The sequence below is a fragment of the Hyperolius riggenbachi genome, chromosome 1, assembly GCF_040937935.1.
Source record: "Hyperolius riggenbachi isolate aHypRig1 chromosome 1, aHypRig1.pri, whole genome shotgun sequence".
NCBI classification, from domain to species: domain Eukaryota; kingdom Metazoa; phylum Chordata; class Amphibia; order Anura; family Hyperoliidae; genus Hyperolius; species Hyperolius riggenbachi.
Genome location: NC_090646.1, coordinates 106,939,677 through 106,956,975, shown reverse-complemented (window position 1 = coordinate 106,956,975; position 17,299 = coordinate 106,939,677). Strand labels below are relative to the sequence as shown.

Sequence of the window (17,299 nt, the reverse complement as noted above, 5' to 3'; positions counted from 1 at the left end):
AGGCTCCTATCAAATTGTGGTATTGTCCCAAGCCATGGAAATATCGACACGTTACCGAATGGTTACCGAATTCACAATGAATGCGAAAAAACCTTGATGAATACAACTAGAATTCGATAAACTGCGAATTCGGTAATTTAAGAAACTGGAAAAAGTTATCTCAAAGACAATGATGAATCGAGGCCACATGTTTGTTAACTAACTTTTTTTATAACATTAAAGGAGACTGGACTACTAACATGTTAACAGTAATGAAGATGACATGCTTTGTTGTTCTTTTCTTTGGAAGCACAAAACATCTTACTGCCATTCAAAAGAAACATATTTGCTATTATGAAATAAAATGTCTGATTCTAGCTTGAATACAGGCCACAAATCCACTTTCCTCTCAGCAGTTTTCTTAGGAATAACTAGGAAGCGAGCAGCACACCGAAACTCAGCACAGGATGCTCACAGCGCACTATGTTAGCCTGACAGCTTTATGACGGCCATTATGTGTATGGAGGAACACCTGCTGCAGTTATCCCCTGCCGCTACGTACTCAACACTCTAAACGGATCTCTTTATGAAGTGGAATAATTATCTTAGTGCGGCGGCATTGTAACATTGGAGAGCTGCCTGCGGATTATGGGAATTTACAATACATTTACAATACATGACGGGACATGCAGTAAGTCTACCCTAAGGGGCATGTTTGTGCTGTTTGAGAAGACCAGCACCATAAAGTATATATCGCCATGCTTCTTTACATCTGCTCTCCGCTCATCTGAACAGCAACCAATGTTAATGGTAGCCCTTACAGATTGCAATTGCTTATCTAGATGTTTAATGCCTCATCGGCACTGGCTGTTTAATGCCCCAACAGCACTTGCATGCTTTATTTCAAAGGGTTTGAATGATCTTGAAGAATGCAATGTGTAAATGGTATTAAAGCGGATCCGAGGTGAAAAACTAACTATAACAAGTAACTTGTCTATATATCTTATCTAAAATTTAGATAGTTTGCACAGCAAATCTAGCTGCAAACAGCTTCAACTGTAGATGATGATTTCTTCCTGTGATACAATGACAGCGCCATGCTCTGCTTGTCACATTACACACAGGCAAGCTGATAGCAACTCCAGCCCTCAGCTCAATCCCCTCACCTCTTCCCCTCTGCCTCTGAAAGCTATGGCTGGTAACCTCCTCCTCCTGCCCAGACTGAGCTCCCATAAGCCCTTACTACATTGCTCTAAGAGTGCCAAGGCACAAAAGGAGCTGTGTGCGAGGCTTGCTTAGTTTATAGGGAATTTGAATATTAAAACAAAAAAAAGTATTTGGCTTGAGGAATGCCCTATAAACTGTATGAAAGGAACACAACTATGCAATGAGTAAAAGTTTATCTCGGATTGCACTTTAAGAGGCACGTGTTTCCCCCAATAGCTAAAATAAGCCATATTTTTATTTAGAGATTATATATTATTATTGCTGACATCTTCTGTGGCACTTTATGCAGTATGTAGTCTTTGTCATTAAAGCAAACCTGTGGCTTATTTGGGGCACAAATTCAGATACTTACCTCAATAGAGGATCCCCCAGAGGCTTCCCATGCTCTTCTCCAGACCCACCTAGATTTGGGTACCCCCTGGAACTTAGTGACCGCTCTCCCGTACGAGAACGAGCGCAGCCACACTGTGTCTACGCAGTAGCAAGAATAAGACCTAATAGCATTGTTATCATGACATATTCAATCTTCGTCTGGTGACCGTAAAAGACAAGCAGGTTGGGACTTTGCATTCTATTATTGCAACTGACACAATAAAACAAACACATTTATTTTTGTCTGATTTAGGCTGTAAAGTGAACCCAGCGGTGGCCGTTCCAGCTTCAAATTTTTGAAGGAGCACAAAGGTTGCACAATGGTTGGCTGGCCTGGTGGGGTCCATTAGGGTGATCAAAATCGATGATCTGCCCCATGCCCCACTGATGCAATATCTGAGGGCTACAGAAGCCTGCAAGAAGATTGCTCAACCTGCACTCCAGATCTTCTCATTAAGTGCAGGTGTAGAGGCTCTGCACTGTTACTACAAAGCACCATATCTCATTAGACGTTTTAAAGACACCCCGTGGCTCCATGCGAAGACCTATAAGGTGCCCTCTATATATTCCTTCACTGTTTTCTTTCATACACAAAAAGTGGTGTCACTTGCTAATTTCTGACCGTTTTTCAAGCTACTTTTAAAAAGGCACAATTATATTCCACAAACGCTTATGGTAATTTAAAGTTAATTGTAGCCCTCAAAGTCCCAGCGAACCTTTGAAATTGTCTTACACACAGAGATGGTGACAGGTGGACTGATTATACCGTGACTTGTTCACCGATTTAATCATTAGAGACATACGACAAGAAATTAGGAGAAAAGGATGAAGAAAGACTGACCTTTTTCCACCTCATTCAGATTAGCAGCTTGTGCAACAAAGACAGAAGAGACAAGATACATATGTGTTTATTGGAAACAACACAACACGTCAAGCCAGCAACAGTGACGAGCAGAAAGGCAACGGTACAGACAGGAAGCCTAGCGTTATCTTACAGCAGACCACAGTGGTTAGTAGCAAGAAGCAGCACATTCACTAAGTGGGATGGAAGGAGAGACAGGAGAGAGTTTATAATGGAAAACAATATGAAGACATCACTTATTAAGGTCCCTGCTGATGAGTGTATAACACCAGAGATGAGCGTCATGCGATCCTTCCATAGGTGGAACTACAACTCCCAGCATGCTATATCAACTAATAGGTCAATGCTCTGACTCACAGAGTTGACTAGCATGAATAGTCCAAGTTTGATTGCTAAAGTGATCCTGGCTCCAGCTGTTTATGGAGTGAGACTTGGGTCTGAGTCGTAAATTGCAATGGCAGCGACTGCAACGATATCCAATAATAAAATAAATGTGGTGTTTTCTGCAATACTTGTGTTTCCCAAACCTGTCCTCAGGCACCCCTAACATCTCATTTTTTTCCTGGACATTTCAGAGCAATCACAGGCCAGATTATTAGATTGCATTTTTAGGATGTAATTAACACACCGGTGAAAGCACTCGGGTATCCAAAAAACATGACTCCCTAGTGGACCTAAAAGACTGTTTTGAGAACACTGGCTTAAAGCGTACAACTTGCTGGCACTATGAGCTTTGTACAGCACCGAAGTAAACTAGGCTCATGCCATATGTGCATCTCTGGTCCTCTTTGGTGATTGCTCAATAATCTGTTGTCATTGATTAATGAAAGAAGCATTTGTGGTTCCATAAACCACTATTTATCACTAGCTCTCCATCTGTTACCAGTGATGGTGGCCGTGTCTAGGAGAACCCATGGTGAAGCAAGTGATCCATTTGGTCAGGTGATAGATGTGCAAGTCTCTAATTTGCTTGGCATAATCATGTGCTAAAGCGGGATGTGATCACAGCATATCAGAGCTTTGAAAATCTATCAGCTGATCAAACAAATCACAGTTTTCCTAGACATGACCATCACTAGTTGTTACAGCATCACAAATCCCATGCTTTGCATACGCTACATACTTATAGGCTGTAGTGGTGATACATCCTTAATACTAACATCTATACCGGTACAGCGAAGCCTTTATTGACCAAGTTAGACTCACCTGTGTATTCAGGCGGGCAAAGACAAGTGTAATTGTTGATTCCATCCACGCACGTGGAATTATTCTCACAGTCGTTATCTTCACAGTCATCGGTGTTCACATCACAGTTCTCACCTTCAAACCCATCCGCACAGGTACACCTTGAGACGAGAAGATACAGGAAGTGGATGTTTAGAAACTACTGGTGTCTACACGAAAGTAGGCCTTCCTTTTCCACTCAGAACCTGGTGTCACAACACTAAATGTACTCCTAGTGTAAACTACTCACAAAGATGGAGCAGCATGCCTGTGGTGATTCATTATTTCACTGCAGTAACTGGAAGCAGGCTGAGGAGATCATATATTACTGAGGAAGTCATGTCAAGTGTATGAAATAAGTCCAGTTGCTCACATGTGCACTTTCTGACCTGTCACATTTGTTTACAATGAAGAATGGATACTTTGGAACAAATTACCAGCACATGTTCCAAGATGCCAGCTCCCCAGGCTTGTGACCCATACCGCTACATGGAAACGCACACAACAAACTGCCAATGGCTTTGCTTAATCACTAGCAAATGTCTATAGTGAGAGGAAAACAGCAAAATTTGATAAATGTTATGTATACTATGAACATGGTCAAAATAACACGTGATAGCGGTGCCAGATGGTACAAACACACAGATCTCAGCTTCCATTAATAAGCGTTAAACTCAATGTTGAAAAGCCAGGATGAAGTAGGCTTCATAACTTAAAGTTCAGTATCAAGATTTTTTTCATGTAAGACTGTTTGCAAGTCTATGTACAGCTATTCATCCAACCAGGCCCAATTTTACATCACAGGAGCCTATAGGGACAGATATCCTGGCACCTTAGACTTCCCCCTCCATGAACCTACAACCTCTCACCAAACCGCACTGCAAGTGTGCTGGCTGGACCAGGTGTCACTTCTCCCTTACTTCCCTTGCCCGTCATAGGTAGCTACAGGTGTAGCTTAGTGTTAGGAGCCAGAGGTCCCCTCAGTATTAAGTTGCCCCTGACTGAAGGGAGATCTTGTCAGTGGAATGCCAAGAGCCAGGTGAGTAACCTCTCATTTGCACTCTGCTCTGAACTCTGCATAGAGAAGGGGGGAGGCGCTCGAGGAGCAGAGTAAGCTGCCATTCTATCATCAGGCACCTGTAGACACAAGCCTACAGTGCTTTATGGTAAATCTGGCCCTGCATTAAACTAACCATGTGCAACTGGATTGAGCAATGATTGCATACGCCACCCATCTGGGCATCTCCAGACTAGGGGGATAGTAAGCAAATGTAGCTTTCCCAGCTAATTGCTGTTGCGTTCCTCACAATGGTAGTTCTATTTATTCTCTCCTCAAACATCCCACCACTTCCTCTACAGAAATGGTCATGCTCACCTCACACATTGATATGCTAATGCAGAGCTTTCACTTGAAATTTGAATAGTAGTTCATTGTGCTAAAGTGTGTAGCTTGCTTTGGGTTTGGTCAAAATGTACAACTACTTGAATGCTTATTAGGGGTTATTCCACCTCATGTTGAAAAATTGCCTCTTCTCCTCCACGAAAAAGGGTGATTTGTATGTACGGTAATTCATTTTATTAGTCAAGTAGAAGGAGACCTGTCATTGACTTACTCATCAGATGCTGGGGTTAATGCCTGATGAGCCAGATACTGTCAGTGTGTACTGCATGATGTCATCTTATATTAAATGAATAGTGACATCATCATAATATTTATTATCCTGGACCTTCTAATTCTTTTGTGTCATCAGAGAGCCACCAGGAACACAGCCCCAGATGTCTTCCTCCATCACTATTACTAATTGAAAATGATGCCAAGGAGAGGATAACAGTGCACGGAAAGCAGTGGTGTAGCAGTGGGGGATGCAGAGATTGCACCAGGGCCCCTGGACCAGATGGGCCCACTAGGGGCCCTCTTTCATCTATATTATTAGCTTTTCATTGATGCAATGCTGATAATGAACACCTCTGTATGTGCATTGCATAGTGGAAGCCCTTAACAAACTGTTTCTTTACTCTAATTACACCGCTCTGACACTGCAGCTGTCCTTGGTAGGTTTTGAAGCACCATATCAATAGAGTGCTTGGGGACCAATGTAAATCTCGCACTGGGGTCCCAAGCTCCTTAGTTATGCCACTGACCGAAAGCAAGAGGTCCCCCTGGAGAAAACCACTTGGGCATTTATCAATTTACAAATTACATAATAGAACATCCAAAATCCAAGTGTGTCATGGTTTGGTTATTATGTCAGTGTATTGAAATGTTAAATTAATTGTGAAAGTGGATATTTTTAGTAATTCTTTCCAGTAAGCATGCAGAGAAAAGTGTCCAAACTACAGAGTGAGAGATCTACACTCAAGCATGCAAATTCTTCACCTCCAATTACATGCATTTATAAAACAACATTCTGCTATTAAAAAAAAAAAATCTTGGATGATTTATTTAAAGTGGATCTAAACTCAGACCTTGCTCTCTGCTCTTAAATATTAGCCAAATCGTGGTAAGCTTTAGGCAACTCACATTTCTGCATTATAATTTATGGAAATCTAAAAAACCCTCAAGATTTAACTTAGTATCACTTTTCTGGGAGCACTGAAAGGGTTCAGCCTCAGTGTTTCCTGTACAGGCAGAGAGCCACAATGCTCTGATTCACAGCTGCTCATAAGAGCTAATTGGACCCTTTGATCTAGCTAAACAAACACAGAGAATAGTGCAGTAAATTTCTTTAGCAACTATATGTGGAATAAATACTTTTCATTGTGTGCTGTGCAAAAGTTCAGAGCCGTTTTCCAAGCAGCAGTAATGGGTAAAAACAAACTTACCAATAGCCATCTTTCTCTCCTTCCTTCAAGTGGCACGTTCCTCCATGTTTACAAGGACTGCTGATGCAGGCATGGATGGGCACGTCACAGTCCTGACCCTGTAAATGCAATAGAACAGTTGTTCACGGATGTGACTCAGCACATGACCCTCATAGCACAGTGCGCTATTTTAGTATATGCGGTACCTTAAAGCCATAGGGACATGTGCAGCGATAAAAGTCAACTGGATCGTTGTTGCAGGTGCCATCATTTTTACAAGGGTTTGACAAGCATGGGTTGCATTTTGCAAGAATGTTGACGTCCACCGGTCCTAAAAGAGTGACAGTGCCATCCTGGTGTTACAACTAAATTCACCAAATTTAAAAAAACAATGTTAATAATAACAATCAAGGTCCAAATCTAGTCAGGCTTTTCTGTACTTGGCTTCTTGGTAAGATACCCAGGGCCGGATTTGTATTCTTTACCACCCTAGGCCACTGTCACCAGCCGCCCCCCTTTAGTATAGGTAGCGAGATGACCCCTCCCCCATTCTCTCTAATATAGGTAGCCTGATGACCCCTCCAGTATAGGTAGCCAGCTCGCCTTCACACTGCAGCAGCAATCAGTGTCACTCATTTCCTAGCTAGTTTCCAGTGCAGAAGCTTCCTCTTCCTTTCCTTCTCCAATGCTGCCCAAGTCCATAGCCGTCGGCCACAATGCAAACGTGCACAGAGAGCATGGTGGCTGCTGCACAGGTGGCTAGCAGCAGAGTACCGCGGTCAGGAGCTAGCCTGATCTCCCTGCATTGCAGCATTTGCAAGCTTGCAAATGCTGCACCAGTTTAGCCTGCTGCTTTGGTGCCCCTCCTCCTTTGGTGCCCTAGGCCATGGCCTAGGCGGCCTAGGCCTAAATCCGGCCCTGAAGATACCTAATCATGTCCGGATGCTGCACCCGCTCACTCTGCTGCCACGCTGACAGCAGAGCTTCCGTATATTGGGCAGGAGCCAATTTCATTGGCTCCTGACCATGTGATTGCTGTGAGCCAATCCCAGCAATCAAATTTCTTCAAAGGGAAAGGATTGCTCTGGTCTTAAAGGGACCATAGCGGTCTGGTCCCAAAGTGGCTAACCTGATTAAATTGATTATCAGGAATTCTACCAGTAATGTGCTCGACCGATCAATGCCGATTGACTACTTCGGGGATCGGACACAATCAATTTGCTGCGGATTTGTATTATTAATGGCGACCATTACAGTGCAGCCAGGAACCTCTTTGCTGATTAGTGTTACACTGTTTGTGGATTCAAACAGTTTACAGAGGGTTTTGCGGGGGAAAAAAGTCTACTTTTAACACAAATACTTAGTTTTCAGCTTCCTTTCGTATGCAGCTGTCCATCTGTACCTAAACTATGTTTACACATTAATTATTCATCTCCTTCTCATTCGCGGTACGTATCAAAGTAACAGAGGGACGACTTGCTGTCAGAGAACTCCAATACAGAAGACAGACACAGGAAGGAGCACCACATGCGTGTTTGAGTTTGGGAAACATCTTAGGGAAGCCCAGGAGGAGAAGGTGAACATCTTAATGCTGAGGGGTCAGAATCAGAAACCCTTACCTGGAACCAGAAAACCACAAGGCCCTGGAATTTCTGAAGGATAATTATCAAAAGGCCAAAAGTGAAAGACAGAAAAGGTAATCACATGTCAAGCATTAAATGACTTTAAATAGATTGATCAGTGGCAAGAAGGTGAATATGTTACTGAAACCGTTTCACTTTTGTGATACATTTAAAGGGAGTCCTTACAGTGAATCTGAGGCAATAAAAAAAACAACAACACAGATACTCACCTAAGGAGAGGAAAGGCTCTGGATCCTATAGAGCAGAGTTCCCCAATCCTGTCCTCAAGGCCCACCAACAGTGCATGTTTTGTAAGAAACCACAAACATTCACAGGTGAGGTAATTAGTGTCTCAGCAGAGCTGATTAACTACCTCTGTGGATTTCCACAAAACATGCACTGTTGGTGGGCCTTGAGGACAGGGTTTGGAAACACTGCTATAGAGCCTTCCCGTTCCTCCTACAGTCCCTGTGTTCCAGCGCTGGATCACCAGTTAGAAGTCTCCGACCGATGGGTAGGAGACTGCTCTATGCCCCTGCAGGAGACTTCGTACTGCGCATGCATATGCACGCTCTCTCATGCACTCAAGCATGCGCTGTATGGAGCTGCCCGTATTCGGTAGCACTTGGGCTCCTGAAGACTCAGAAGCCTCCCGCAGCAGGGGGAACCTGTGCAGGAACAAACGGACTGTGAGAGGAATGGGAGCAGTGTTCCCCAACCCTGTACTCAAGGACCACCAACAGTACATGTTTTGCAGGAAACCACAAACATTCACAGGTGGGGTAATTAGTGCTGCAGCAGAGCTAATTAACTACCTCTGTGGATTTCCATAAAACACGCACTGTTGGTGGGCCTTGAGGACAGGGTTGGGGAACACTGCTCTATAGTACCCAGAGCCTTCCCTCTCCTTACGTGAGTATATGTTTTGTTTTTGTTTTTTTGCAATTGCTTAATTGTTTCAGACTCACTTTAAGGAACAACTGGGGTGAGAAGAAAATGGAGGCTTCTAGATTTATTTCCTTTTAAACAATACAAATTGCCTGGCAGTCCTGCTGGTCTGTTCGGCTGCAGTGGTGTCTGATTCACACACACCTGAAACAAGCATGCAGCTAATCTTGTCAGATCTGACAGTAATGTCAGAAACACCTGATCTGCTGCATGCTTGCTTGTTCAGGGTCTATGGCTAAATGTATTAGAGGCAGAGGATCAGCAGGACAGCCAGGCAACTGGTATTGCATAAAAGGAAATAAATATAGCAGCCGCCATATCCCTCACACTTCAGTTGTCCTGTAGTAAACTCAGTGTCAGAGAATTACCACAGCAGGGCATTTCAATGTATGACTTTTCTTACAGATCACTACTGCATTCAGGTAAAACCTCCTTTAGGGCCTGTACACACTGCTGCACTTGAGCTGTACTTTTAAAATCACCTGCGATTCTTAAATTGCAAAGCCTTCATGAAAATAGAAAAATAGTATCACACCAGTGTGTACAGGTCTTCAGGATTTTCATAATTTTTCAAAAGACCTTGCGATTAAAAAACGCATGCGATTTTAAAAGCGCAGCAGTGTGCACAGGCCCTTAGGGTTAAGACCAAGTAGAGAGCTTTTAGCTGCACTTTGGAAAAGTCGTTAGGTAAATGAGAGTCAATGGAGGCAAACCCACAGGAGTGATTGCCATTAGGGAAATCGCAATTGCGAGTCCTGCAGCATTTTTGGAGTGATCATGCTCCAATACAAAAGATAGGAATGCTGCAATATCGCTTTTCAATCGATATACAAAAGCAATTTTACAGTGATTTTACTACCTAAATCCCCCCAAAAACATGGATATCGCTAACCACAAATGGCAAAAGCTCTGCAAACACTTAAAAAATGCTAAGCGGTTGCAATTAGTGATCTGTAGTGGGCACCTGGCCTTAGGCAGAGTTCACACTTGGCCCAGCTGCCAGGCTTTTTTTCACGCTAGGAAACGCAAACTGCCGCTCACCCAGCATAATTCAATGTGTGTTGCAAATCTGTGGTTCATGTGCGCTTAGAATTCGAAGACTCGGCTGCATTTGTTTTGGACATTAGCGTGTTCTCTCTACATTTTACACTGTGCTGCTGTGGACAAATGTGGACATAGTTTCGCAAAGGAGAGCGCATGGTGTCTAAAACAATTGCGTGCGACAATCTGTGCACGATTCCTGCACATTCAGATTGTGGGAACACAAGTGCGAACGTACCCTCAGAGCACTTCTTACAGGTATGACTCTTTTCTGTCTCAGATGTTTGGAACAGATCACTGACACAAATCATGCACTAGCTGCACATCTGATTTTATCAAATCCATGCTTGTTAAATGCCATACAGATGTTTCATGACCTCTAATTAGTTTTCAGGAGAGTTGCTGCTGCAGTCTGACTTTTCCTACTGCAGAAATATTTTTAGGCCCTGTTCATATTATGTGCGTGTGGAAAACGTGCAGAACGCATGTAGTAAACGCACTGGAAAAACGCATGCGTTTGTACGCGTTTGTACGCGTTTTTGTAATGCGTTTGTATGCGTTTTTTCCTTATGCGTTTTTGATCATACCTGGAAGAGTCAGCTACACTTCCGACGAGAAACGCACCTCCGAATACGCATACAAAAACGCATGCCATGCGTTTTTAGTGCGCGCCCATTGACTTTCATTATAATGCGTTTCTGCCAACTATGCGTTTCTGCCACGCATACGTTTGCCACGCGTATATGTGAACGAGGGCCATACCTTTGCATTGATTTTTCTGGCCCTCGCAAAACGCACACAAAACGCGTACCTTAAAAACGGACACAAACGCGTGCAGTGTGAACGGGGCCTACCCTTGCACTGAAGAAAATAAAACCCTGATCAATTAAAAGCTGCAGTCACTTTCTAATTAACGTACTGCACATTGCATACTTTTCAACAAGCTGAACTAAAACCACAAAATAAATAAGTCTTTAACCCAAAGTCCATCCGGTTCTAATCAAAGGTAATTTCAGGCAAAGTCCAATCTGTGCACTGCTGGAAGCAAAGGGAACTATGGCATTCCATTCTATTTAATAGCAGACCTTGGTATTCTTAAGTGGCATTCTCTGCAGCAGCAAAACAATGCTAATTATTTACAGAGACTATTTGTTTTCTGAGAATCACAGAACTGTTTATGTTACATGTCTTAAATTAGTTTGTTTTTAATTCAAGATGACTAATAAAAGGAGTGAAGACATTTTTATTAATTACATTAATTTAATTCTTATTTGTATATATTATATAAATCTCTATATTGCATATGAGTGTTTCCTATTGAACTCAAGACTAAAGATTACCCGCCGATCGACAGCAGATTCGATCACTGGGATAGAATCTGCTGTCAAATCGTTCACGCTAAATTTCGATCGATTTCGTCCCGAAGTAGATCGGTCCCGTCGATCGTGCCGTGCGGGAAATTACCGTTGATCACCCGCGGGTAGGGAGCGCATCGCTAGCGGCGTACGATCGACGCAGGTATACATTACCTGAAGCTGGCTCCCGGCATCTTCTCCATATCACCTCCCGGCTCCCGGAGTCCTGGCTGGCATCTTCTCCGCATCACCTTCCGCATCACGGCATCCGTGTATAACTTCCTGTGTCACTGCAGTGACAGCGGAAGTGCAAATAGAGGGCGCTCTATTTGAAGTTCCGCTGTCACTGGAGTGACAGAAAGTTATACGCGGATGCCGTGATGCGGTGAAGATGCTGGGACCAGGCTTCAGGTAATGTATGGGGGGGGGGGGGGGGGACAAGGACAAGTGACAGCGGCAGCTGAGCAGATGGTGAATCGGTTTCAGGCTGAAATCGATTCACAATCTGTTTGCAATAAAGGCAGCCATACGATCCCTCTCTGATCAGATTCGATCAGAGAGGGATCTATCTGTTGGTCGAATCTGATGGCAAATCGACCAGTGTATGGTTACCTTAAGTTCTTGTCAGTGGACAAGTATTGACATCCACAGTCTATTGCTAACCGAACATGGCAAGAGATATTCGGGTCACTGAAATTGAAAGGCATGTATAAGGGCTGATTCACCCGGACGCTTTGTGGGTGTTAAATGCGGTGCTTTGGGCGACAGGCAAAATTACGTTTTTAGGGATTGAGTGCCTTCCTATGCAAGTGAATCAGAAGGTTTAGTAATAGCTTTTCCAGGCTTTCATGAAAGCCTGTCAGTAGATCCCGGCATCTTGTCTTGTCTCAAAAGCAACATGCAGCTTCTAGAAGTCGTTTGCTGTTGCTGGTGCTGCACTTGAATGCCAGCAAAAGACACTGAAAGCCAATGAAAGGCAACAAAAGCCTGTATTTTCACTTCCTGAAGATACAAATCCCAGCCCTTTCCTGCAAAAGACACCAAAAAGCCCAAACAATGCAAACGCTACCACGCACTGAAAGCCTTTAAAAGCCTTCAAAAGACATTAAAAGCTTAGCTGTTAAACATTGGCGTTCTTGAAAAAAAAAAAAGCAACCGAGTTTAATGAGACCCTGAGCAGCAGCTCGGTAGAAGCCCATGTGAAGCAGCCCTAAATGAACTCATTTGGCTAAGCCCACCTCTTAAGTTAAGCATGGGGAGGAAGTTGGGAGGGTGTACTTGTTGAGGGTCAGAAACAGATTTATTAAGGTCCAGGGCTGGAGAACCTATACGGTCCTATGGACCTGGGCTAAATTTATTTAAAAATGACTCAATGGGTTAACATTTGTAATGAATGTAACTTCTCATAAAAGCTGGTCTACTGAATTATTTGAATAAGTCTAGAGGTAACAGAACAAAGATACTGTTTACACTTCTATTCTAAGGACAGGGTTGTCATAGTTACACACAAAAGGATGCCTGAGGAAAAACTGAACTGTGTATGTAGCTTCACTCCCAGATAGGGGGGCAGTATCCAACTACAGAGTCACTTTAAAGGATATGTGACCCGAGCAAGGCTACCTAAGATAAACACAAAGGTATGTTCATGCTGGATCCACATACCTTTGTGCACATGGCCGGATTTCTAGTAAGGCCACTAAGGCCTTGGCCTAGGTCACCAGGAAAGCAAGGGGCGGACTGTGGGCAGCAGGGTGTCAGTAGCAGTAAGCCTGTCAAACATTCATCCTGCTACACAATTTTTCATTTAGCGGATCTGGCTCTGGCCCTCAGGGGATGAAGGCGCAGCAAACAGGCACTACAGGGATCTCTGAGCTGACACTCACCAAATGTGCTGCCTGCCAAGGAGCTTACAATGTAATTCCTGCCATCATGTCCCAAACTGTCCTCAGAGCAGCCTAAAATCTTATCCCTGTCATGGGGGAAGGGGGAACTTAGGATGCTGTTGGTCTGGGGGCAGCTGGTGATAGTAGGCCTTGGACGTCACAAAGTACAAATCCGGCCTTGTCTGTGCATTGTCTGTCTTGTGATTACAGGGACCGGGGAAACCGAGGAGAGGAATTCGTAGGGTAACGCACAGAGATATGTGGATCCAGCATAAACATCTTCTGTGCTTACCTTAGGTAGCTTTGCCTCAGGTCAGGTGTCCTTGAAGTGCAATAACTCATATTAGTAAGGGGTACATTTAACACAGTCTGGAGGTCTCCTTTAATAACTGTTTCCTACGAGATAGAAATATTTTCAACCTTAATTTGGGTCGTTTTGGACAACAGTGAGTATTTCTAAATCTGACCCACAAGGTGTCCCCTTCCAGCACTAATGTGAAGAAAGGCTCCATGTGGAAACTGTAAAATTTCTTTTTATAGGATGTCTGAATATGAAGTTGTCACGGACGGTTGCGGGGCCGCAGGCGCGTCCTGTAACCGCCCGTGAAGAAAAAGCGATCGCACTCGATTCCCTGCATCGATTGCGCTTCAAATCGATACAATCTGGGTTGAGTGTGTAGGGGAAGCTGAAGTCCTTTTCTTAGCAGAGAGAGCACCATCCTAAAGGCTGGATGGCTCTTTTGATATGCTAATGAGCCTGGGCCCAGAGAGCCCCTGGCTTCAAGCTGTGCGGATGGCCCATCCATCAGGTATAAGGTGACACCTAGCTGATCTCATGTAGATGTTAATTAACCAAGGGGTGATCAGGATGCCTAGGTGCAGCCAGGCAGGCTACAAATCTCCGGGAGGTCTTGACACCTTGCTCACTGGTAAAGATCAAAGGGAAGTTAGCAGCTAGAACACATCCTGAATAAACCTGAGCCTCATAGCATAATCCATAACTTCCCAGATCTGTCATATTTCTGGGGTTCCTGAGATGGCAGCTTCGCCAAACGTGGGGGAAGTGTAGCATGAGCCCCGGTGCTGGTTCTGAGGAAGTTTCAGAACATTCTGAGGTAAGGACTGCCAGTTAGGCAGTTTGAAAATGCCCTGATGATACCACAGGGGTCCCACCCCTCATGTCTGGTATCAGGGCGCTGGGTAAATCGAGACAGACCTGAAAATGTTAATAAATCTGCCCTGACCTGTACGGTTCGGTGAGATAGAGCCCATATATGGGTAGATATGATTTCTAGCCCCCAGGATAAGGGGAGGGCTCATCTCATCTTCTAAGGGGGTGTATGGCTCCCCGCCCTCACTCCCTCCTACTGAAGCAGGGGCATAAGAATGGCTGAGGACCCAAACTCAGTGTCCTCCACACTGAAACATCTTGAACTCATCAGATGCCAGCTTGAGGATATGCTGGCATCCACCTGGTCTGAACTCTGAACTCAAATTGAAACCCAGAACTCTGTTTTCCCACAAAAAGGACATCTTTCCAGGAGCTAAGTATTTTTCTCCCTTCTTTTATTTTTTATACTGGCTATTACTGTCTTAATAATTGTGATTTTAATAATTGTCTGTATATATTAATTATTTATATTGCGTGAATAAACGACTTTCTCCAAGTCATTCACTGTCCGCTATCCTGCTTATCAGCACACACACAGAACTGATCCCGGGTCTCTGAAGATACGCTACTGTTTGTTTGTTGTTGGCTAGACAGAATATCGTGTGTTTAACCGTTTTATTCGCAGGACTAGTCAGTCAGTTAGTGGGCTCCACGGTCCCATGGTAACCGCGGTGGTGGCAGTTTACTCTGAACCAGTAGGTGACGTTGTAATTACCCGTGTCTCACAGGCTCCCTTCTGAGTTGTCTGCGGCTAATTCTTAACGGTTCCTGCGCATTGACTGCGACCAGAGTTCGCACGATCTGTGCGCTGGCACCGTTTAGAAGGCTAAGTGCGGTCAGCCACTAGGGCTCCTGTGACAGTGTTAGGCAGCGGTTGGGACCTGTGTTGTGCTGAAAGTATCTACGATAGCGCTAGCGCTATCGAGAAACGAACTAATTCGTTGGTGTAGCTGGAAGGCAATATATTTTTTATATATACAGAGAGACTGTGTAGCCAGTACCCCTCCCCAAAAGTTTTATTTTATTTGGCATGGAAATGTCCGGGAACTACAAGAAAATGTGCCTGGCGGACCTGCAAAATCTTTGCCAAGAGAGAGGCATTGATGTCGGCCGCAAGACACAACGGGACCTGGTAACGGAATTGTTTCAATGGGATACCCAGCAACTGCGGGAGCCGGGGGTGTCCGCTGAAGTGGATACCAGCCCATCTGACCCAAGTCAAGGGGAACCAGAGACTGAAGATTCTGCGCATACGGAGGTTGAGCATCCTGCGGGCCCTGCTGCAACAGTTACGCAGGAGAATGTCAGTGTGGACCCCAATCCCAGAGTTTCTGAAAGTACTCGCCTGGAACCGGCCAGTACTGGACTGTCCGTTTGTACTGATCCACTAATGCAGCAGGCATTACAAAAGCTGATGGACACTGACCTGGACAAGTACCTGCAGTACATGCGTGAGGAGCGCCAAATGCGGGAAAAACGGGAGCGGCAAACCGCTGCTGCTGCAGCCGCAGCCGCAGAACGCCACGCAGAGAGGGATGCCGCTGAGCGAGAACGGGAGCGCCAATCTGCAGAGGCGCGGGAGAGACGACAGCATGAGCTCAACATGGCAAAGGTTCAACAGGCCAGCCGGAGTTCACCGCCCAGCCTCCCTGCTGAAGGAGCTGCACCACCCGTAAGTGCAAAATTTAAATTTGCTAATATTGAAAAAGACACAGACATTGACTTGTTTTTGCGGTCTTTTGAAAGAGCATGCCGTCAGTATCGTCTGTCCCAAGACCAGTGGGCCAGACATCTGACACCTTTGCTGCGCTACAAAGCGCTTGATGCCTTCGCAGAATTGCCTGCGGAGAAGGATAATGATTATGCTGCTATAAAAGACGCTATCATTACTAAGTACCAGCTGACGCCAGAAGCCTATCGGAAAAAGTTCAGGGCCTGGCAGAAAAAGCCTTCGGATTCGTACCGAGATGTGGCCAGCAGCTTGCTCACCACACTCCGCCAGTGGACACTAGGCCTCACCAAAGGGTCTTATGATGTCCTGGAGGACTTGATAGTCCTGGAACAATTTCTGAACATTTGCCCTGCTGATGTACGCCAGTTTGTGCTAGAACGCAGGCCGGCTTCAGCAACTGTCGCTGCAGACCTTGCTGAGACTTTTGCAACTACCCGGGTGGCTGATACCCGCAGAACTGTCCCATCCAGCTGGAGAGGAGGTCAGCCCAATACCTCGGCAGACCCTCCTGCCCCTGTGAGCCGTCCGCCACAGAGGCCACCCAGCGCAGCTGCTGCACCTAGGCCTGCAGCGCCTGGAGAGGTCACCTGTCACTACTGCCGCCAGCCCGGACACATGAAATTCGACTGTCCGGAGCGGAGACAGACACCACCAGCACCTGGATCATCTGCATCACCTGCACCTCACCCACAGCAGAGGCGGCCCGCCAGCGAACCACAGCCTGGATCATCAGATGTTGTCCTGTTTGCCCGCGGAAAGGAAATCAGCAACCGAACCGACCAGCAGCAACTTGTTAGAGTGAACGGCAAAGTTGTCACCGGATTTCGAGACACCGGAGCTGACATCACGTTAGTTCACTCACATCTTGTGCCAAAGGAGAGCATCAGCTCCAGCCGATCCCTTGCCCTTACTGGAGTAGAGGGCACCCTTTTTCACATAGCCCACGCGACAGTGAAGCTGGATTGGGGAGTGGGAGGAATCCAAGAAAGGGTTGTTGGGGTTATGAAGGATCTCCCAGTCCCTGTGTTGCTGGGGACTGATTTGGGCAAGCTTGTGTCCTACTATGAACCTGCCACGACCG

General features: G+C 45.2%; 1 protein-coding gene across 11 annotated transcripts in view; it reads right to left on the bottom strand.

The window, feature by feature from the left end:
* SLIT2 (slit guidance ligand 2) overlaps positions 1-17,299 on the bottom strand; it is a 530,767-nt gene that overhangs the window by 40,714 nt on the left and 472,754 nt on the right. For 5 of the 11 annotated variants that reach the window (XM_068278011.1, XM_068278031.1, XM_068277940.1 and 2 more), the window contains 5 exons: positions 8,086-8,118; positions 6,673-6,797; positions 6,488-6,585; positions 3,647-3,786; positions 2,420-2,446 (listed from right to left, as the gene is read on the bottom strand). In XM_068278011.1, coding sequence (XP_068134112.1) covers positions 2,420-2,446; positions 3,647-3,786; positions 6,488-6,585; positions 6,673-6,797; positions 8,086-8,118 — 423 coding nt within the window. The remainder of the gene's footprint in view (positions 1-2,419; positions 2,447-3,646; positions 3,787-6,487; positions 6,586-6,672; positions 6,798-8,085; positions 8,119-17,299) is intronic. The other 6 variants (XM_068277986.1, XM_068278000.1, XM_068278021.1 and 3 more) reach the window with 3 other exon arrangements.